This window comes from Bactrocera tryoni, chromosome 4, assembly GCF_016617805.1.
Source record: "Bactrocera tryoni isolate S06 chromosome 4, CSIRO_BtryS06_freeze2, whole genome shotgun sequence".
Lineage (NCBI taxonomy): Eukaryota > Metazoa > Arthropoda > Insecta > Diptera > Tephritidae > Bactrocera > Bactrocera tryoni.
The window spans coordinates 26,585,848-26,608,640 of NC_052502.1; the positions used below are offsets into that span (position 1 = coordinate 26,585,848).

Genomic DNA, 22,793 nt, shown 5'->3' on the forward strand with positions numbered 1-22,793 from the left:
GATATTTACAAATTCATTCAGCTACTAAAAATGCAGTTGACACATTTTTATGACATGCAGTAGAAAAAAGTGTGTAAGCAGCTTAAGAATTTTATTACTAATTTTCCAAACAAAATTCAATAAATTTTCTTTTTTTAATTTGTCGAGTGAATATGTCACACTTCAAATTTGATGGAAAAGGATAATGATTTTCATGCGTGAAGGGAAATTGAAATTACGCCACACATTTTTCATGTCTGTATTATACACACGCAAGCGAATATAGTCTGTATCTAGCACAGTGGATTGTGCCGCGGCGAACAGGAACATGCGACCGTAAAAGTGACACGCAGGACGAAAGTATAAAAGCAAATAAGCTTTTTCTTATCTATATTAAATATATTTTTTTCAATTATTGCGTCTAATTGATAAAGGAAAAAGCTTAGACACTGTTATAGCAAACAACTAAATTGACATTAAAATTAGTTATGCGATTGCCTGAAGCTTATTTATATGGGTATACTATATGAAATGTGGACTTTCACAAGTTGTTGGTGGTGATGTTTTATTAAACCGACCTACCCCACACCGAAATTATCACGGCAATTCGATGATGTACGCGCAAGAAATTGTAACAAACATTGAATATAGTATATGTACATATGTATGTATGAATGTATTTAACAAAAGGTATATACTATGATTTAGTTAATATTTTTGTCTAGTTATTTTAAAGCAACTGAATGATTTAGTTACGAAGCGTCACGCGACCGAGTAGCAACTGTAGTTGACTAAAAGCGGTGACAGCGATTACAACCGTAAATGGCGTAGCCGCAATCGTAGTAATCGGAGACGAACGAAGACCCAATATACACACATATATATGTATATACATATTCAAAGTATTGTTGATATGCACGTATACACAATCGCATTATACACGTGAATATGTGTATGATTTGGATAGTATATGGTCATATATTTGGATGTGCAAGGTATGCTGGAATATGAGTAGTGGCAATGGCAACGCTCTCGTTCTCATAGTGGAGCAGCGGGTATCCAGTGTCGCCGTTTGTAGAGTCAACGTTTCCACCAAGTGGCTGGCAATGGCCGATACACTCGAGAAAGTTGTATTGTAGGTACTATGAGACATGATATATGCATATACGAGACATGATATATATGTATACTATATACAAATGTACTGATATATGTAAAAAAAAAAATTTTAAATTTAGTAAAGTATTAGAAGGAATAAAAGTTATTATAAATACTATGTACTTAACAGTTGAATGATTAGATAAAAACGATATACAATTTATGTAGATATATCTATACGAAGCCTATACTATATATAGTCAGGTATATTGACGGTTATTTCGTGTTTCCTTTCACTGCGTATGATGTAGTAGATACTTGATCCAATACTATGTAAAAGAGATTAGAAGTTAGTTAGTTGAGAAAATATTTTTAACTTTTTTATTCAGCATCGCTCGAAATATAGTAAGCAAGTTTAAAATTTCAAGTCATTTGTATAGAAAATCCTATTTTTTGGCAAAATTTGACTCTATGTTGAATAGATAGATCGATTATGGTGTTCTTACACCGATTACAGTATTGATACACCGAATATGGCGTTATTCCAACTTTTCAATAGCGATTTTGGAGTACGATATGTCTTTTGCTTTCAAATAAGCCTAAATTTCGCCGATTATTTCTACATTGTGACTAAATTACTTTCCAATGTCCAGTGATCTTGAGGTCTAAGAAAGGTAAAAATTTTCTAGGGGTCAGATCTGGAGAATACGGGACGAGTTCGATGCCCAGTTCGTGCAATTTTGTCATTGTTTTCGATGATTTGTTATACGAGTACAGGGTCTGTTGGTCGATTGTGTAAAATATTCATAAACGATATTATGATCATTAGATAGTGTCAGCTATCTCGATTAACTTATTATTATGGTTATCAAAAATCGTGGACCTCCAGAATTCACTGGAAAATGGCGAGGTTGCGATATGCGCCTTTCTTGCCATCCGATGTGCTTTTGATAATGCGTCCAACGCAAGTGTTATCAAGGCCCTAGAGAAAAGGAATGTGTCGGATCCAGTATGAAGATGGATAGAGGCTGTACTGCGTACTAGGATAGCTGATACCACTGTGGGGCAGAGTAAGATTCGTCATGGTATCACCCACAGGGTGGAGTTTTATCCCCTCTACTATGGAGCCTAGTAGTAGATAAGCTGCTTGAGTTGTTCACAAACAATGGGATTCGGTGCCAGGGGTATGCCGATAACATTGTTATAATGGCACGAGGTAAATTTGAGAACACTCTCTGCGATATAGTCCAACGGGCTTAAGTCTTAATATCAACCCGTCAAAAACAACCGTCGTCCCTTCTGCAAGGCGAAGATCTCTTCCGGGCTTGAGACTCGTAACACTTGGTGGCATGTTGTTGGAAGCATCTAAAGAGGTCAAATTCCTAGGCCCCACATTAGACTCAACCTTACGTTCGAATAGGCACGTGAAATTAACACTGTCCCGGGTCACCAAGGCAGACTCCTAACCGGCAGATCACTTATGGAGCGGTTGATTGGGGATCGAAGGCAACGCAGTCTTCGGTAGGCCTTCAACTATCGGATCTGCAAAGACTCGCCTGCGTGTGTGCTTCAGGGGCAATGCGCACTTATCCAATTGCAAAATTTGACACACACCGCTGAATCTAGTGATCAAACACAGGCAGCGGAACATACCATGCTACTCATGTCAGCAGAGGGTTTGGCAAGAGGAAAACAATGTCGTCTCAACAAGTCACACCACTAGCCCTTCATCCAAGAGACGGCGTTACGAACAGGGTAAACTTCATAAAGAAGTTTATAGTTACTCTCGGCAGTGAGGGGCAGCACTACCAGTGGTACACTGACGACTAGAAAACAGCGGAAGGCATTGCGAGATCGTATAACAAACTATCCAAACCAATGGAATGTTTTCCGAGCTTCTTTCAAGCAGAAGTCTTTGCTATAAGTTAGGGTGCAGAAATCAATCTCCATCGCAACCAGCGTATCGCTATACTCAGCGATAATCAAGCGGCACTATAAGCGATCTCTACTTATGAGGTCAAATCGCTATTAGCGGAGGAGTGTATAGAAAGGCTGAACTGCCTAGCAGTTTGCAATCGTGTGCACCTGATCTGGGTTGAGGGGCATTAAGTTTGCCGACGAACTAGCCAACTCTACAATCACTTTCAGGATGATGGAGCCAGAACCATGCATTGCGGTGGGGCGCCACACCATAAAGGAGTTGCTGCACACAGAGAAGGGAGTAGGGAGAGAAGTCAAGCTACTTCTGGGAGCCAAAGTTTAGAGACATGATCAACCTCCCCCCAAGACAAACTCTATCTCCTTGTCGCGCTCTATACAGTGCACTGCAGGCTCAGAAAGCGACATGGAACAGGAAACTCCAGAACACATGATTCTAGATTGCCCAGCAATGTGTAGAAGCAGACTCAAGGCCGTAGAATCCATTTACAGAGTGCTGGACCTTTGCGCCCATTTGTGATATAGGAAAGGACACAACAGATCATAGGTCGCAGTGTAAAACCGAGCATTTTCTATCTATCTGAAATCATTTTGTGAATTGTCTTGAGGATTTCGACAGTAACACACTTTTTGGTCATCCATACGTCCATCGTCTTCAGCGCTCACGTGACCTCTCTTCAAGTCATTTTTTCATAAAAAATTGAGTTTCATTTACACAAAGCAATTAATATAATGTCCAAGTCCATAAAGACTAAAATCAGGAGATTTATCAATTTTTTTTTGTTTATTTATTGAATTGCATTCCGAGAGCTCTTCTATATAATGTAATACAGATTTTTCTAAATTCCACTCAATTCCTATAAAAATATCTCTTAATATTCTCCTTCGAGCCGGATTTGAACCAGCGACCTATGGATTTCTATTTTTGCACATAATTAACTCTACAGTCCACCGCTCTACCAACTGAGCTATCGAAGGTTTTTGATGAAGATTTTTGTGTGCTCTTTAAAAAAAATTAATCAGCTATTTATAAGATATAATAATGTGGTGAAATGTCGCGCTTTAGCAATCATTTATTTAAATTATTATATCAAATTTTAACTAAATCGATCAAATAGATTTTGTCTGTAAAATAAACTATAAAAAAAAAGAGTACAGTGCACAATCCTTCGAGCCGGATTTGAACCAGCGACCTATGGATATCTACGTTTGTAAACAATTAACTCTACAGTCCACCGCTCTACCAACTGAGCTATCGAAGGTACATTATAAGGAAGATGCATTATTTCATGGGCTACAGATCTTTATAAAAAGTAGTGCATTGAAACACAGAATACATTGATTTCATATTAAATATATACATATGTATGTATATATTATTTATACTTAAAAGCTTTCACAATTATTTGTAGTAATTTAAGTTACAACGTAAAAAAAAGAAGCAAAAAAATATTCAAGTTTTTATCCTTCGAGCCGGATTTGAACCAGCGACCTATGGATGTCTACGAATATTTACAAATCTCTTCTACAGTCCACCGCTCTACCAACTGAGCTATCGAAGGTTTTGAATTTCAGTGAAATATTTATTTTTACGAACACAAAAGCAGAGGGCCCCAATAAATATTTATTTTTGCTTGCTCAGTGATTTCGATTCTTTTTTGTTAAACTCAATAAAATCTGCATAGTAGCATTATCAAAAAATGCCGATCAACCAGTTACTTAAATGCTTGAAAATGCGCGAAGATTCAGTCAACTTTGGAACACAAACACAAAATCAAGTTTTGTTTTAGTAAAATCAAACATAAGAGCCAAAAACAAGGGTGAACATACCTTATCAAATAAGTAGGAAATATCAGCCGTTTAAGTGCATACATATGTATATATTTTCAAGGTCATGCATGTATGTATGTATGTACGAATTATGTTCAAAAATGGAGATTAATTAATTTGCTTTGATTCTTATATTAGCTTTTATTCGTGGCCTTCGGTGATGTTGTGAATGAATGCTCATAAAAATGTGCGGCTTATCAAGAGTGTCGAAAGAGCATAGGAATTCAACAAACATTGATACAAATTTTCCAATTGATTCACGGTTATGAAATCGTTGAAAACGTTTTGGGAAGTCTACTTTATATGTAAATAATTTTCGCAAAGTCTTCGAAAGCTTGCTTCATGCAAGTCGTCCATCATCCACCTCCGTTAATGAGGATAACATCGAACAAGTTAAAGAAAAAGTACTTGAAAAAAGTCGTTTTGGCACCAGAGAGACAGCAGAGAATCTCATAATTTCTTATGCATCTACTCAACACATTTTAGTTAATGTTTTGGGTATGAGTACGAAGCGTGCCAATTCTACACTCGTATCATAAGAACTTGAAGCTTTTGCAAAAACAACGTTGAGTAGAGGAAGCAAAAGATATGCTCGGCAACGTTTCATCAAACGCATCACTGCTGGCAACGATAATAAAGATTTGTATTAAAATAAATAAAAATATAAAATTTACTACCAGTCCGGGTCAAATTTGATCATATGCAATACAAGAAATGCACTCCAGAAATTAGTTCGTTTTAACTGATTTTTTATCTCTCCGTGCATACATTAAATATTAGATGCATTTAATATTTACCATATTTTCTTCGATACAAATGGTTTCTACAATGCAGCTGTTTTTGACGTTAGTTTTTCACATAGTACTGCCATCTAAACACATTTGTCATTTCATTGCATATGTCAACAGTGTCGCACACGGAGGACTTCTTTTGTACAGCGATTAAAAAATGTGCAATAAAGACCACATATGCTGTACATATGTACATACATACATATATGCATGATACCGATATATACATACATATGTATATATGTATGTATGTTATAAAATCGTATAGCAAGAAAGTTTCATTCACGTTTCAACTGCATTTCAGACTCACTTTCATTTCAATACACAAAATGTGACATTTAATACACACATATCCGGCAATGATCACATTAGTTATGTGAATACGTGTGCATCAATGGCAAACATACCCCAATGTAGTGTATGCACATACATATATATTTGTACATAACAAGTAGGGAAGGTCTAAGTTCGGGTGTAATTGAACATTTCATAATCTTGCAACTTGCTAGGATCAAAATCGGATAAATATTAACATTCAATTCTTCGACGATCGTTGATGAGAAACGTGATCACTCAATTCAATTTAGATAACCCATATACAGACATATGTACATATACATATACATATATGTACATATATGGGATATAAAGTCAGCCGGAAGTTCTAAAATCTTTCTATTAGGTACATGGGGGCTAGGGAAACATTGACCCGATTCAAACGTCAGCCATAGGCACTGGGGTGCACGTTTTCGGTATCAGTTATGGTCCGACATTTTTTACTGAAAGTGATGGAAATGTCAAAATATGGGCGGTGACACCCACACCTCTTTCTATGAAGTCCTTTCGTGCCATCTTGGGTGTAAAATTTAAAATCTCTGACGCATTTAGTTATTGATTTATGGACCATTTACTGGTTTTTAACAAAGCCATGGCAAGCGATGTTGAAATGAATTGTCCTGTTCAAATTTGGGTAATATTACTTCAATGGTTTGGGAAATATATATATATTAATTTACGAACTTGTCCTCCCAATTTCAATGAACATGTGTACCAAGTTTCATTAAGATATATCAAGTTTTACTGAAGCTTTCGCTTACACAGACGGACAGACTGACAGTCACTCGGAATTCAAGTCGTATTGTCATCCTGATCATTTATATATACATACATATATATTTAAACCTACATCTATCTCGATTAATTCTAAGTCATACAAACAACCATTAACTGAACAAAACTATTATACTCTATAGGAACATGTTGCAAGAGTAAAAAAATGTACACATTTTGGCAAGGTACACATTTGGCTTGGCCTTTGGCTACGTGGACGCGTCGGAACCAATGAAAAAATAATGTATACGCACACGAACAGCATTTTTACTTTGTATACTAACAGATAATATTATAATAGATTGTGGAAACAAGTAATCGAGTACTCATTTAGTCAGACACAAAAAAACGCTATACACGAATGTGCATGCTTCGTACATACGAAAAAGAAAGGTAAATGATGAATGAGCAAAAACAACGAGTAAATACTGGCTGACTAGCTCTTTAGCTTTTGGAAAAAGCTAACTACGTACATACTGTATAACGATATATGAATGTAGCGTGTTGCACAACTAACGAGCTAAACAACCGAACTAACGACTATGCCACTAAATTAAAGCATACAACGACGCATCACGAGCGTTGTAGTTAAACATCGGTTGAAATTAACAAAACAAAAAACACATTACTTAAAGGTGAAAACAAAAACCACATGGTCGGCGGCAGACAAGTATTTGCCACAGCCACAACGCAACGAAAAATTGGAAAAGCGGCAAGGCAACCGACCGGCCTTTGCTGGAATCTTAACCAGTGGAACGTGACAAAGGAAAACCGGAGAAAAGAAATTGCAATTGGTCAATGTAGTCGACTGACTTGACTTACTATTGACTGCTAACACCGACGCCGCCGCCAACGACTCGTCGTAGTTTCCAACACAGAGACGCTGACAAAGTGACTGGTTTAACTGACTGAGCCGCGTTTGTTTTTGTTGGAACTTTTCCCATGTTAGAAATAGTGAGGGGCATGTGAACGACGAACGATTCGGCACGTTTATAAGGTGTTAGCTGTTGGTGGAATGGCATGGCGTGGTATGCGTTTGCGGGCAGCACTGTGGCTCGTGCATTGAAAACTGTTAATGAAAATGCGCTTTTTCCACTTAACACTGAATTAATTGGGTTTAACATTTTTACAGTCAGGCAAGTGATAAGTATTTAAATGGTATAGAAAAAGGAAGCAGAAGACGCTTGAAGTGCAAGGTGAAAAAAGTAAAAGAAATTGAAAATAAACGTACGCAGCGAAAATACGCTACAACGTAAACTGAGGTGCATACATAGGTACACATATCCGCAGCTTTCAGTACCTGCATCAATAAATTGTTGATTTCAGAATATCTAAACTTGCATCCACCTGAATGTTCTTTGAATGGGTGGCTTTGCGTTTTCGCATTATGGAATGATTTCGCACTTTATATTTTTCCGGCATATTCTTCCGCTAAGTTTTCTCAAAGTACTGTTTTAGTGTGTATCACTTTGGATATATTCGAATATGTCAGCGCCACAGTTGTAGCCAAGAAACCATGAAAATGACGACAACTGCGACGGTGACAACAGCATTTGCAGCAAGACTGACCTAGATTTTTCACTCGAGACACTATACATCAGCAGACTGACCAACTAATTTAGTATGCGTATGTTTCTTTAGAAACAGGCAACGTAAGCTCATGTAACTACTATCACACCTGAGAAGACATAATTGTATGATTTTGCGCGATATATTGTGATTGAATTAATCGAAACATTCTTAAGTTAAAAGAAACACTTTTCTAGCAAACACAATGTATGTAGATTTACATTTCACTTCAGTCAATATAGCGAAACAGATGTAAGAAGTGGACTAGGGTGTTCTCATCATTGCACAAGATTGCACAATTGCAATCGAAACAGACAGTTATCTGTTCCCACAATAGCCTGAGCTACCGATGGACCTGGATTTTTATCCGGCCAAGGACCGCCACGTTTTCAAAGATAAATTCTACAAGAAAGAAGATATTACGGAATTCCAATCAAATTTACGTAGGCCCTTGTAATATTTAAGTACAATTTTTGTATAATTAGAACTCTAAAAACAAACAGTTCTACATTCAATTCTCTTGGTCTTCTTTCTTATGTTTTGTACTCGGTTTAAATTATCTGATAGGTGCATTTTTTTAACAATCGTGTCTACTTATAATATATAGTTGTATGCATATACCATATAGCAGTAATCGCGTGACAATTATCACTAAAAACGAATACAAGCGATTACAAATAATGTAAATAAATAAAACTCACGAGAAATCTGAGAAACAAACTAAAATTATTGAAGACATAAGAAAGTGAAGAAAAGAAATGAACACGATCGACAAAATATACATACATATGTATATTTATAATTATATATGTACATACATATTTGCTTACTGGCAAATAAAATAATCAAAACAAATGAAAAAAATAAAGCAATACTCACGAACACATTAACATAGCGTTGACGAAAAGCGTTGAAAAAAAAGAATAATGACACTAAAAATAAATTTACAAAAATAGAACAAACACTGGCGAGCCTTTTATTGTTCTTTATAATGTACATACATATGTATATTATGCATGGCCTTTTTGCTTTGTTTTTAATTTTTTTCTGTCCGGATAAATTTCGTTTATTTTTACTACTTTACTTATATATACACGTGTCGATTATAATGTGCCAAGTGTCAAGAGTTTTTTTCCATTTGATCAAGCAGTTATAAAGTTGGGAAACCTTTTGCACTGATAAAATTCTTAGGTACAGAAGTCAACTTGAACGAAAAAGCAATTTAGGAAAATATTTTAAATATTTTTACTAAAAGTGCGTGACTTGAGGTTAACAAATTTATTCTATGAGCAAGCATTTATTGGCTGACTAAAGATCCAAGAATGCGATAAGTTACAGTAAGCGCTAAAACTAAAGTTCTAACTCAATTTGGTATGTATAAAGTCAAACAGAGATAGCAAACGGCCAAGGCTTACAACCACCGTATTAACATGGTAGAACAAATTTACAGATTATTAATTCATAAAAACTCGCCGGCGCCATAGATGATTATAAATAAAAATATATGCGATAAATTGTAATTACATCGAATGGGATTACATTGTAATATTCTATGAGTATCGTAAATAATAAAAGTGTTTAAATCGCTGTGTAATTGTTTTATACCCGAAACCTTGAATATCATCAATTGTAGTTAAAAATTCACTGGTGTTCATGACATAACACCGTTATAGTTTAAGTACAACGAATGCAATTTATGTTTGCTGATTAAGCCACTGGTACCCTGTAAAATTTTGTGAATTCTTATTCCACATAGGACTTACTTACACAATCGAAAAAATTCAACCGATCTTAATGAAATTTTACAAATGTCTTCGAGATATAATTTTCAAAGTTTAAAACGAGAAATATTTTTTTGTTCATTACAACAATTTGAAAAAAGGTCGAGTAATTTTCAAAAAATTTGCCAAAAGCCTGGGAAAATACGATTTTCACTTTTTTTATTTTTCCTTCGTCCAATACCTGGTTTAGGTTTTGTTTTGCTTTTTACTTTTGATGATCCTGTGAGAAGTTCTATAATACTTTCAACACGAAGGCACCCGACTCACTGTCGGAAATGACGCCGTAATGTCCGACTTTTAAATATTTTCATTTGAAAATTTCATAAAATATTTGTTAAATCATGTATCTTTAGAATAATAAAAACGCTCAATAAAATATTTCAATCAAATTTTTCGCCCCATAAACAAACAGCTGCCAAAGACACACTAATTGACATAAGGATGGTTTTACACAAACATAAGAAAGGTATTACTAATTTAGAAATTTTTTTATAGATTCTGTTAACCCGCGCTGTTTAAATAGACCAGACCTGTTCAAGTTTGATCCGGTAAAATTAACTTTTATATGTAAAGCCTTTAGTATTGTGAATTTCGTTGGAAGTTATTTTAAATTTAGACATTAAACCTAATATATGTATGTAAAAGTGAAAAAGTGTCCACAGATATTTGATATCAAAATCTCTGTAGCATAGTTTTAGGCGCATTAGCGCGGAACAGGACTAAACATGTTATTGATATACTAAAAAATAATCTATAAAAAAGTCATTATAATTATTATATAGTTAATTTGTCTATATAGGGAAGTAATAACTTAATCCCTTTATATATTTTATTCGGAACTTTATGCCTAAATAGAGAAAAAAGTATATACAATAATTTATTAATTGCATTTTCTTAGATTTATATTAACTTTGAAATAACCATTACGAAACTTTATATAGTATTAGTCTGTATATTGATACGAAAAGCAAACCTAATAAAAAAAGTATGGAGATAACGTAAATAAAAAAATGTGTATGCATATAGTATACGTTAATCCATTAAATGCGGCATGTGAATATGGCGAAACAAACGAATAATGTCTCAAGTAAAAGTGTGTTATCTATAAGGAGTTCGTCTTCAATTGTTTATATACATTTATAATATATTTATACAAATATGATGATACTGATAAGTTTTTGCTATCTTTTAATTTGTTCTTTCGTATACAAAGCAAGGAACATGTTATCTCAATGTTTAGAAGACGATATACCAAACATATACAAGTATACGGATTGGTGAAGGAATGGTTCTCCAAAATACAAATTCTTTATAAAGAAATCGTCGTCGTTGTCATAAGCATTTTTGTTTACCATCATATTTTGTCATAAATGTATATGTAAACGACTTCTTTATTTTTTATAACTGGAAATTGCTGAGATGTAGAGTTCTCATTTCATTTAAAAAGTTGTGTTTCATTATTCGCCTTCGCACACAAGGTCGGGGTTCGGGTGCAACAACCTAATAAAATTTTAATGCAACATTGGATAAATATACAACAGATATAATGTTAAACACAAAGCAATCGATACGATGGATGAACATCCGATCGAGTTGAAGTCCATACTTTTTCAAACAATAGCAAAAAATGATATTCAAGAAACAATAAAAAAATGTCTACCACGGCTACACCGAACCTATGATACCTTCAACAGGTGCATTTCTTATAACATAAAAGGGTAAAAAAAGACCGTATCTTGATTGATCTACTTGTATAGCTCTTGGAAAATTGTTGGTAGACTTAATATATTTTGTTAAAGGTATATATAAGAAAAATCCTTCAAAATGCGTTTAATTAATTTTCATAATCGAATAACAAGGTAATTGTACGTGCACTAGTACTTTGCGAACTCACATGTACTTCATATTTAAGTTCATAAATATGTATGGAATAAACGGGTATATTATAATAGACTTGCAAAATATGTTTACGTTCCAACAGTGCCAATTTGCGAATTCTTTGTTGTCATTGCTTTCTTCGTACCCCTAAACTGGCATTTAAATAATTAAGTCAGTTCTGAGAAACTATAGAGATTTTCTTTATTTCTCTATATTCTTTATGCTGTGCAAAGAAATTAGGAATAATAAAGTGTGTAAAAATTAAAAGCGCAATTTAATTTCGTATAAACAAATTTTACATTTCTTCTGTGCAAACAATTTTCGCAACAAAGAAAAATATAAACAAATGTATCCACATATAGAAATCATTATTTATGTGTCATATAATATATTTTATACATATGTATATGCATGTAGGGATGTTCTATATACTATATAGATATATAAGAATAAAGGTATAAAACTCAATACAAAAGCTGATACTCGGAGGAAAAAGCGAAAGCGAATAAGTAAAATATGACTTTGCAATTTTCGTGAAAAGTAGATAGCAAATGTGTGATGATGTGAGAGAATTTTTGCAAATTTTGCATTTACATTACCATATTCAAAATAAATAAATCGCATGGAAAGCATTGAGATTAAATCGAAATCTTAATAAAACAAATTAATATATTATATTCATATGTACATGTGCATATACAGTACATACATATGTATAGCACCAAAAAACTTTGTTCCAAATATATAATGTATATAATTTAATATGAACATGCAGTATTTAAATTACAATAAATAATTTGTTAAGCAGCTTTATTCATCATATAAAAAGTATTAATCTATCTTCAGGTAAACTTGACATAGTCTTACGTATCAGTCATAGCACTTCGAAAGTTTGCAATTCTTATCTAATGCAGTTGATCACATTCAAGTATATAATAACAAATATGTATACTACAAAGCACAGTTTTTGGTTTTTGTACGCTTTTAAACATTTGCAATTTACATATGTATTTAAACGGTAATTATGCACTTTGCAAGGAAACTGTAATATTTATTGGAATAACACATTAAACGGCCACCTCGGCTAACGGCTATTGCTGTGCTATGGAGCAGTAAAAACCTAAGCCGGCATTGCAAGTCCAAAGTCCAATTAAGCTTTACAGGAATTATTTTAGAAGTTATTGTAAATTATCCGAAATACACTTACATACAACTTTTAAGCATTTAATAATAATGTAAATATAATTGATAGAAATACATAACGGCCAGCTTACCCAATATTTATATTTAACAAATCAGTCTAAAACTTCTATTATGGTCAATTTTTATTCCTTTTCAATATTGACGTCAACGTTTTACAGCTTGTTATTTTATGCAATTGCACTAAGAATTCACCGAATCACATGGAATTATCTGATTCTATTTTACTTGTGTCAATAATTGATTATATACGTGAGCACAATAATATAACACTGTGTATTCTAAAAAATTAATACAAATACTGCGAATGAATAAAAAAAATCGACAATTTATTTTTATTTAATTTTTCTTCCTCCACTGCTATATTTTATGCGTCTTGATTCGGCCTTTGGATCGTACATTTTATTTGCTATTCATTTCATTCTTCTGTTTACCCTTTGCACTTTTATTCCACCTTTGCTTCTATCTTCCGCTTTTTTTTTCTTTGTCACTAAATGCAATTTTTTCTTTCGTTTGCGATTACATGGGATAATTGATCATTTGTTTAAATACAAACAATCTCAGAGGATCTACTAACTTATAGCACAATCAATATTTCTATTCGCATATAACTCGTTTATTACAACCAATATTAATAAGGAAAAAATAATTTAATCCTCTTGTCGCACTAGATTCACACGGATTACATTTTTCGTATTAGAACTTTAAATTACAGCCAACTTCAAGTTGATGCATATGTGGAAATGTTATGGGATGCCGGAGGTTTTGTTAATTTTTACACAATTACCATTTGTAGGCAAATTATTTTTACCGAAAATGAAAACGATTTGTATTTAACGATTTTTTCAAACACAAAATTAGCGTTTGAAACATAACTACTTGTTTTTCCATTTTATGGTTTACCATTTCTTTTTAAAGTGCTTGCACAACCGCAGTATTGGTTGTCCTATGTTTATCCCCCACTTAATATAACCAGAGAATGTAAGATTATGATTTTTTCTTTTGAAATAACATACAAAATATAGTAGTAGTTAAAAACATATTTTTCTAAATTTTCTAAATATATATACAATTAAATTAGATATTTTCGGCAGTGAAAGAAATTTCACAATGTTTGTATAGAGTAGGCATCATTGTTTTGCTGCCAGCGGTTGACGGATATCACCACAAAGCAATAGGAAGAAAAGAAGAAATTACTAAAGAGACAGAAGCGAATATAGTGTGTTAGTGATTTTTTTCACGCACATCTAAAAACTTTTCTCAAAAACTTTTTAAATTATTTATATATATTTAATAAAAACTTTAGCAATATGCAGTTTTGGAGCAGTAGAAAATGTCGCTGCTTAGCAATATTTATGGTAAGTAATAGTAGCCAATATGTTAGCTAATTACTTTTAAGCCGATTTGTTGCCGCATCAATTTTTTTGGTTTCTGGAAAGTTTTCCTTATTCATTCATAACATTAATGTACATCTGTAAATTTTAGGTAATTTACGTATTTTATAATCCTACTGATTCAGGAGCAGTGGATATGAATAGTGAAAATATTGATATGACTTTAGGTAAGTAAAAATTATGCATAAACATATTTGGGGAATTTTAGGTAAAGAAAAGGAAGATCAACACGCTTATCACACCGCCGCTTGTTTTATTCCTCTTGACGTGTCAATACCAGAATTGGTGTGAGTGTTCAGACCAAAAGGCAAAACCAAGCTATTGGTGGTATTAATTGAATTATTTTGTACTTTTCTTACAATTTCAATGATTTTCAATTTGTCGTTTGAAATATTTTCAGACCTTTTGTTAATAAATATTTACTTAAGTGGGGCTAATTTCTTCAGTACACTGTAGGACATAAAGTTTTATTTAATATTAACGAAGTCGAGAAGTTAAATGCCTTTTTTTAACATAAGAGGCGTATTTGCTTTTCATATTGTAATATAAGCATATGACTTGTATTAACGTAAAGTTAATATAGTTAGATAGAACTGAGTTTATCGTATATCGTTAGTTGTTTTTCATTCTTAACATTTTATGTATCTTAGTATTATGGCAATATACTGTGGTTAATAATAATCTTAAAATTTCTAAATTTTTATTCTCAAAAAACGGCTTGCAACGCAAGTTTGAAAAATTTAATCAGAATTCAATATAAAATTGGATGCGTCACGCCGTTATCGCTGTAATTGTTTTTTAATTAGTTGACAATTTGCTGTGTGAAAGTGTGCGTATTTATGTACAAATTTAAAAAAAGTAAACTATTCTACCTGCTTCCATTCAACTAAAAACAAAACGTATATGTATATGTACAAATGAATGTACTAACTATTCCATCTGCTTTTATTCAACTAAAAACAAAATTTACCATTACAATTCTGCTTGGTCGTTATCGAAATAGATTGGACAGACATTTATGTTTGTCAAATCATCAAAAACTGCATGTTGAAATATACTTCAGGTTCAATATCTAGTGTATTCTTAAAAAAAATCATTATATGTACATATTTAGAAAGGTAATAAAAATTAGTAGTTATTATGTCATTAAAATTTTTGTGGCATACGTTGTTTCCCAAACGTACATATGTACATACATATATACTTGTATAATGAACATTTAAATTGAAACGATTCTGCGTAATAAAATAAATACTAAATTGCCAGACAATGTGAGGTTCATTGTGCTACACTATTTCCATTGTACCTGAAGTTGAAACAGCTGTTAACTTTATTTTGAAATATATATAGGAAATTACAATTCTTAGTGCCCTATTGTTATACAGTATATACTTTATATTTACACACCTTATTACAGCTATGGAAGCGAAGGTTAATAACTAAATAAATGTACATATTTAAATTAGTATGTTTAACTCAAAGATGCATAAATTTATTGAAAAAAACCAAATACCAGCACAATTATGAATATTAACATCTTACATGTAAAATGTTTTAAGCGTTTCCATTGTTTCTAATTTGCATAAATTTACACAAATAACTTTCTCTTTCCTTGTCCATTCGCAACATAATTATCTATGCGTATATTGTGTGCCAAGATATAGCCAGGTTTATATTTGATCTTATATGTATGTGCTTATGTAAATATTCACACGTATGTACACATATGACTAATCTTTCATATGACTTACTTAATTAAAAATAATTTTTGCTTGTTAACAGCTTCGAATGAATTGGTTTTTCTCAACTTCTACGCCGAATGGTGCCGATTTAGTAATCTCCTCGCGCCAATATTCAATGAAGCTGCTGATAAGGTAAAAGCACACACATACATGTATTATCGCACATCTATAACAACAACAATAATTTTCATGAATTATAGGTGAAAGAGGCTTTTCCTGAAGCAGGTAAAGTAGTACTCGGAAGAGTTGATTGTGATCGCGAAACTTCGATTGCATCTCGTTTCCATATAACCAAATACCCAACACTTAAGGTGATACGTAATGGCCAGCTGAGCAAGCGTGAATATCGTGGTCAACGGTCTGCGGAGGCGTTTTTGGAATTTGTACGCAAACAGCTTGAGGATCCCATCAAGGAGTTCAAATCATTGAAGGATTTGGAAAATCTAGACTCGAGAAAACGTATTATTATAGGTTATTTCGATCGTCGCGATCAGCCGGAGTATGATACTTTCCGTAAGGTTGCTACAAATTTGAAGGAGGATTGTCAATTCCATGTCGGCTTCGGTGATGCAGCTCAAGCTATGCATCCGCCTGGTGAGTATTGACAGAATTTCTTATTCAAGGGTATATATATATATATTTTTTAAATTTTACAATATCCTAATTTGTTAATTAATTTAAATTAACTAATTAATACTTTTTCTTGAATGCATGCATTGTTCTTGTACTGATTGGCTTTTCGTCCTAATTTTAAAACAAAAAACTGAACGTATATTGTTTCAAATCTTTATTATCGCCTTAATGCATAACCTATATTAATGTATCAATAACAACTTTTAATTTTTTCAAAACTTTTAAAAGCTGTGGACACTGACAGCGATATAAAGCGAGGTAATGCGATTTTCAATTTTTCATTAGGTAAATTTTGCTTTTATTCTTTAATTTATTATTTTTGTTTTGTATATAACTGCATTTGTATATTTGTCAGCGCGTCTATCTAATTTTATTGTTTTTCAAAGGTTTTGGGTTACAGCTTTTTTATGAAACTAATAAGTTCTATTACTAATACTACCGAAAAATACACAATATTTCTGTTTCATAATTAATTTTTATTTTCCTAACACATTGAATAATTTTTGTGATGGTTATCCATATGTGCTGGTTTATCTAAATACATATTTTTATAAGTACATATATTCTTTAATATTTATTTGAATTTATATTAGGCAACCCGATTATTGTATTCCGTCCCGATGTTGCGCTCTCGCATGAAAACGATGAAACCTATACCGGCAGCTTGAAAAACTTTGATGAGCTGAAAATTTGGGTGCAAGAAAAATGTGTGCCCTTGGTGCGTGAAATTACTTTCGAAAACGCAGAAGAGTTGACCGAAGAGGGATTGCCATTTTTGATACTCTTCCACAAACCCGACGATACCGAGGCAATTAAGGACTACAAGGCGATTATCGAAACTCAATTATTGGATGAAAAACGTGAGGAACCTAATATACATATAACTAATGAACAATTAATCTAATTTTTTTATTTCAATTTCTATTTCCAGAGAATATTAATTTCCTTACCGCCGATGGCCAACGATTTGCACATCCTCTACATCATTTGGGCAAATCGGAGGATGACTTGCCGTTGATTGCTATCGATTCATTCCGCCACATGTACATGTTCCCAAAGTTCGAAGATATGTATCAGCCTGGTAAACTAAAGCAATTTTTGCAAGATTTGTACAGTGGAAAATTGCACAGGTGTGTTCTAAAGCACTTAAATAAAATTTAATTTTTTTTTAATATGAATTTATTTTTGTATACAGAGAATTCCATTATGGACCCGATCCATCTGGCAATGAAGTGCAAACCGAAGTTGTAATGAAAATTGGCAAAGGCACTTCACCGCCTGAATCGAGTTTTAAGAAGTTGGGTCCATCGAAAAACCGTTATACATTACTGCATAAGGATGAGCTGTAAAGCATGTTATTAGGCTATAGGCTAAACCCTACACACTCAGATACACACATACACAAGCATACACGTTCTGCAAACACATACACAAGCAGGTACATACCAATGACAGTGCTGAAGTTTAATACCAATCAAACCAATTCAAATCAAACAATCAATCTCGTATACAACAACAACAATTAGAAATATGTATGAAATTTTTAATATTAATGTTGCTGTTTTGTTGCTTTTTACTCGTATTAATTATGATTTAGAAAGATGTTTTCTTCTTATTCTTCAAACAAAACAAAAAAATAACTTTCTGTTTTATTTAATTTTTCATTAATGAAAAGATACATAAAAATGCAATTGTGATTATATATTTTTTTGTATTAATTTTAATATAAAAAAAGATAAACTAAGCTACTAAAAAATAAGCGCTTGATTTATTTTCATTGTATGTATGTATTGCTATGAAATGACTTTCCTTATTGTATTACGAATTGTCAATTTGAAGATTAACTTTATTATAATCGGAGATTGTAAAAATAATCAGAGGTTCTATGAATAAGTTTTTGTTTAATTAGACAATTAATTGTGTGTGTTTGTTAGAAATGGAAACACATTTATGCCGCGCCGCAAGCTTTGAATATAATATTGCGATTTTTTTTTTTTTCAATATATAAAAATTAAAATAAAATTATCAATAAATGAATGAAAAGATAATCGAAAACCAATTCAGTTTTGTATTTACTATTAATAATGCTAAATATTACGGTGTAAAAAGGAAAATAACACAAATGGAAAAAAATTATAGTTTTACTGTACTCAGTATTACGTCTTAAACGCATTTAATGATTGATTAAATTTAAGTGAGAATTTTGTATTTGTAGATATTTATATTATTTTTTTTTGTTTTTATACCCTCAAAAGGGATATACAAAGCAGCACTTAAATCTGCGAATAAATTGTTCTGATCGGACCACTAGAGCATATATGTAGCTGCCATACAAACTGGCCAATCAAAATCAAGTTCTTCTATGGAAGACTTTTTGATCAAATCAATATATCTTCACGAAATTTGTTATGGGTTATTATTTCCGCACATATTCTTGCGATAAACGTACACATATTATTGTATTAAAAAATGGTCTACTTTAATAAATGAAATAAATAAAGACTCAAACAACTCGTTGTGGTAAAATGAGTATAGTTTATATTAAACATTTCTACATAATTTTATGAAGTACCTACATTTGATCCCTACACATGTATTTATTTGCACAAACAAATAATACAGGTAAATACATCAACGCATAGCAGCACTATGTATTTTTGTTGTTTTCATCGATGTTGTTGTTGTTGTTTAGCGGATACCTAGTCACCTGTGGTTGCTGCTACTTGCCGGTTGTTATATGAGCAATCGCGAATTGAGAAATCCATAAACAGCGTTTACGAATCCATTCGCCAACACGTGCACACATCTAACGGCCAAAGGTTTGCGTTTCTTAACGCTGCCCGATTCACTATTTTCATGTCTACATAATGAAAGCACTTTAGTAATTGTTTAACAACATTGTTGACTCTTACAGTTGGTAGTCCACATTCATGCCGACCAGGTTCGCCTGTCGCTTCCGGCTACTTGATGGCTGCGCCTCCAGTTTATCCATAAGCAGAACCGCTTGCTGTGCGTTACGCTAACAAACTACTTAGAAAGTCAGCTATAAAATTGATTGCAGTGCTACTCTTTGCATTGTTATATTGTTTTAATTTCATTTACTGTGTTTTTTATTTCTCATTTTAAAAGTAAACAATTTGGCGGTCAGTCTGATTATCGCGTTGCTTCTTCTTTACATGCAAACGTCACATAAATACATCAGTAAACTTATTTTTTCACAAACACTTGCCAATTGTTGTAGAAACCGCCAAGGGTTGTTACAATGTACGAATTAGTAATGTTCTAGTCATTTGAAAAATATTTGCTAAGAGAAAGCAAAGCAATAAAAATTCTAGTGAGAGAAAATAAACCAACAGTACGTGACAACCGAGCCCCAGTTATAATAGCTAACGACAAATCAGATTGAGTGATATGCAAATAAGATACAAAGCTTAGTGGAGCCATAAAAACTTTGTAACGGTAGTTGTCTGTGGTAGAAGATTGCGAAAGATCATACAATTTGTGGAAAAGCATACTACATAATTCAACGGTTTAAAGTTAGACTTAACAAGTAGAAGTAAAAAACAACAAGCTTATGATTATTTTCTTTCTAATTTTGAATACAAATGTATTACTTTACAAGAGTTTATTGATGTGTAAAAATTTGTGCACGCTCAAATTTAAGCATAATTTTATCTTGCCTTATACTTATGTGTAAATATTTTTAAAATATTATGAAATATATACTGCATTTGCTTGTGGTTTTAACTCTGCAGCGAACAAACTAAATATGAGTTCATTGCAATGGTAAAGTAAAAATTATAAAAGAGTTGTTGTTGCCTTTCCAAAGCAATATCGTAATATAATAACCAATTATAACATTATGCTTAGTGTAAAACTTGGACGGATAATATTCGAACACAATAATGATGAGATTTTTTGTATGGATTTAAGTTAAATAAAAGTATTCATGTACTTTCTTTCTAATGGTGTTGTATGCTTATTTAATTTGCGTTTATTACGAATTTTTACTTTGCAGAAGTAAAACTTTGAGGCACTTGGGTGTTCTTAGTCTATCTTCAACAGATTCTTTATTTGAACAGTGAATACGGGCTGTGGAGAGCAGTTAACAATAAGCCGCCGAATAAAATGCTGGCAGTTATTTTTTGTTTTGTTGACCCACTCTGTAAAAGGACATATAACATTTAAAATTTCAAATGTACAAGATTTTAGAATATTTCAACTTACAATCACAAAATAATTACAACGATCACCAACACAACACTCATAGCACCACCAGTCCTCATACCAAATATGTGTGCAGTATTGCATATATCGTTTACGTCGCTGTTGGCATTGTTGCTTTGTCATACACCGTTTGGAAACATAGTATTGCTTTAGTGCACCCTGAGAGAAGTACGGTTGGCTACCCCAACGGATTTCAGTACCGCAAGCATCCTCACCTGGTTCACATGTTTTTATCGTATTTAGACATTTCTCTGTGTTACCTGTCTGATTGGAACAGACATAACACTCCAAACCGTTGACGAAGTTTACTACAAGTAGATATTAGTGAAAGAATACGAAGTGACGTTGTTCTTGACAAGACCTGTGGGTCTGACTTACCTTGTCCAATATAATAAATGGCTACAACGGTAATAATGCAAAACTTCCATGTTTCCATTTTCACTAAATGTGGTGCAGGATTTCTTTAAGATGATGCAGAGTTTAAATAATTTTAAAACAATCACAACAAATATATAATAAACACAATTGACCAAATAATGACAAATAGATTTGACAGATTTTTTTTAAACCACGCCTTAAGACAGGGTCGCACTAAGCCCGCTTTTCTGCACAGTGGATTAACGTCATACAAAATTAAAAAATACTCAATTAAAGCTAAGAAAATATTATTAGCATCATTTTCATTAAATTATTGTAGCAATGTACAGAATATTTTTAATTTGTTTTTGGATTTTCGAAATACAAAATATTATAGTTTAATATTAATTTTTAAACAGTTCTTATATTTTTTTCTTTATAAATTCCTTTAAGTTAATAAAGTATAAATTTATATTTGTAAATTGATTGTTGGTATTTTATCTCATCACAACGACACAAATTATATTATTAATTAGAAATATTTATATAAAATATACTTTCAATTCATTATTTACATAAGTACAAAAGTGAATACAGCACCATCTGTCGCTCATGCTTCCTACAATTAGCATGGCAACACAGTTTTTTCTGTTCTTTTGACAACGTCATTGTAGTTTTCTTTTGTGTATTGATTTTTTCGTCGAACGCGATCAAGTATTTCCTTTGTTAATAGATTAATTGTTGAAATATAAATTAAACAAAGATATGGGAGCAGCTTTCTTTCCTGTATTATTTTTCACCGCATTCTGGGCATGTGTTGGCATCGGCGTACCAATGATGACACCAAAGGGACCCCACCAAAGTCTCTTTCGTTGCATTATGATGCTCACTGCAGCGACTTGCTGGCTTTTCTGGCTATGCTGTTACATGGCTCAGATGAATCCACTACTTGGACCAAAATTAAACCAAAACACTATATATATGATTGCAAAGGAGTGGGGCAGTGAACTTAAGGACGGTTAAATGAGTGTAATACATTTATTACTATTTGTTATAGAAAGGCAGACTTATGCTTATTATTTATGTAAATACCTTATTTCCAATATTAATTATAGAAAATTTATTGTGTTAAGATGGTGATTCATTTCAAAAATTGTGCATTCCTCTCATATTTTATCAACTTGATAACGAAATGCATTCAATTGCAATGAAAATGTAGCCATATTATAAATTATACTCTAGAAAACAAGTTCTTCAAATAATTTT

The 22,793-nt window shown here is 32.6% G+C and overlaps 4 protein-coding genes and 3 non-coding genes across 11 annotated transcripts in view; 2 read left to right on the top strand and 5 right to left on the bottom strand.

Moving 5' to 3' along the window:
- LOC120774538 (myotubularin-related protein 4) overlaps positions 1–13,841 on the bottom strand; it is a 29,260-nt gene extending 15,419 nt beyond the window's left edge. For 2 of the 3 annotated variants that reach the window (XM_040104263.1, XM_040104262.1), the window contains exon 1: positions 13,249–13,841. The gene's annotated coding sequence lies outside the window, so the exon portion shown is untranslated. The remainder of the gene's footprint in view (positions 1–13,248) is intronic. The other variant, XM_040104264.1, reaches the window with a different exon arrangement.
- Trnay-gua lies at positions 3,897–3,993 on the bottom strand. The gene is made up of 2 exons: positions 3,957–3,993; positions 3,897–3,932 (listed from the first exon to the last, which is right to left on the bottom strand). It is a non-coding gene; the product is annotated as a tRNA-Tyr (tRNA).
- On the bottom strand, positions 4,181–4,277 carry Trnay-gua. Its single transcript has 2 exons — positions 4,241–4,277; positions 4,181–4,216 (listed from the first exon to the last, which is right to left on the bottom strand). It is a non-coding gene; the product is annotated as a tRNA-Tyr (tRNA).
- Trnay-gua lies at positions 4,480–4,577 on the bottom strand. The gene is made up of 2 exons: positions 4,541–4,577; positions 4,480–4,515 (listed from the first exon to the last, which is right to left on the bottom strand). It is a non-coding gene; the product is annotated as a tRNA-Tyr (tRNA).
- Positions 13,842–14,380: 539 nt separating the features above from the next.
- LOC120774539 (endoplasmic reticulum resident protein 44) lies at positions 14,381–18,513 on the top strand. 3 transcript variants are annotated; one of them, XM_040104265.1, is made up of 8 exons: positions 14,381–14,532; positions 14,660–14,735; positions 16,351–16,442; positions 16,511–16,904; positions 17,172–17,228; positions 17,537–17,803; positions 17,875–18,073; positions 18,139–18,292. In XM_040104265.1, exons 1-8 carry the CDS (start codon positions 14,485–14,487, stop codon positions 18,290–18,292), a joined length of 1,287 nt encoding a protein of 428 aa, XP_039960199.1. In that variant the 5' UTR covers positions 14,381–14,484. The 3 variants fall into 3 exon arrangements, with proteins under 3 accessions (XP_039960199.1, XP_039960201.1, XP_039960200.1); XM_040104266.1 differs by having other exon boundaries at positions 14,382–14,532; positions 17,172–17,201; positions 18,139–18,513; XM_040104267.1 differs by lacking the exon at positions 17,172–17,228.
- Positions 18,514–20,553: 2,040 nt separating this feature from the next.
- LOC120774541 lies at positions 20,554–21,716 on the bottom strand. Its single transcript, XM_040104268.1, has 3 exons — positions 21,549–21,716; positions 21,171–21,478; positions 20,554–21,106 (listed from the first exon to the last, which is right to left on the bottom strand). Exons 1-3 carry the CDS (start codon positions 21,604–21,606, stop codon positions 21,014–21,016), a joined length of 459 nt encoding a protein of 152 aa, XP_039960202.1. The 5' UTR covers positions 21,607–21,716; the 3' UTR covers positions 20,554–21,013.
- Positions 21,717–22,209: 493 nt separating this feature from the next.
- On the top strand, positions 22,210–22,659 carry LOC120775610 (V-type proton ATPase subunit e). The gene has a single exon (XM_040105850.1). It carries the CDS (start codon positions 22,293–22,295, stop codon positions 22,548–22,550), a length of 258 nt encoding a protein of 85 aa, XP_039961784.1. The 5' UTR covers positions 22,210–22,292; the 3' UTR covers positions 22,551–22,659.
- The last annotated feature ends 134 nt before the right edge of the window (positions 22,660–22,793 follow it).

What these genes read in the sequence shown, in the direction of transcription:
- LOC120774541 (XM_040104268.1), bottom strand. Translation starts at nt 21,606, where the DNA reads ATGGAAACATGGAAGTTTTGCATTATTACCGTTGTAGCCATTTATTAT. An exon ending in CATTTATTATATTGGACAAG is followed by an intron (nt 21,479 to 21,548) that starts GTAAGTCAGACC and finishes ATCTACTTGTAG; the next exon opens with TAAACTTCGTCAACGGTTTG. An exon ending in GTTGTAATTATTTTGTGATT is followed by an intron (nt 21,107 to 21,170) that starts GTAAGTTGAAAT and finishes GTCCTTTTACAG; the next exon opens with AGTGGGTCAACAAAACAAAA.
- LOC120774539 (XM_040104265.1), top strand. Translation starts at nt 14,485, where the DNA reads ATGCAGTTTTGGAGCAGTAGAAAATGTCGCTGCTTAGCAATATTTATG. An exon ending in GCTGCTTAGCAATATTTATG is followed by an intron (nt 14,533 to 14,659) that starts GTAAGTAATAGT and finishes TGTAAATTTTAG; the next exon opens with GTAATTTACGTATTTTATAA. An exon ending in TACAGTGGAAAATTGCACAG is followed by an intron (nt 18,074 to 18,138) that starts GTGTGTTCTAAA and finishes TTTTGTATACAG; the next exon opens with AGAATTCCATTATGGACCCG.
- LOC120775610 (XM_040105850.1), top strand. Translation starts at nt 22,293, where the DNA reads ATGGGAGCAGCTTTCTTTCCTGTATTATTTTTCACCGCATTCTGGGCA.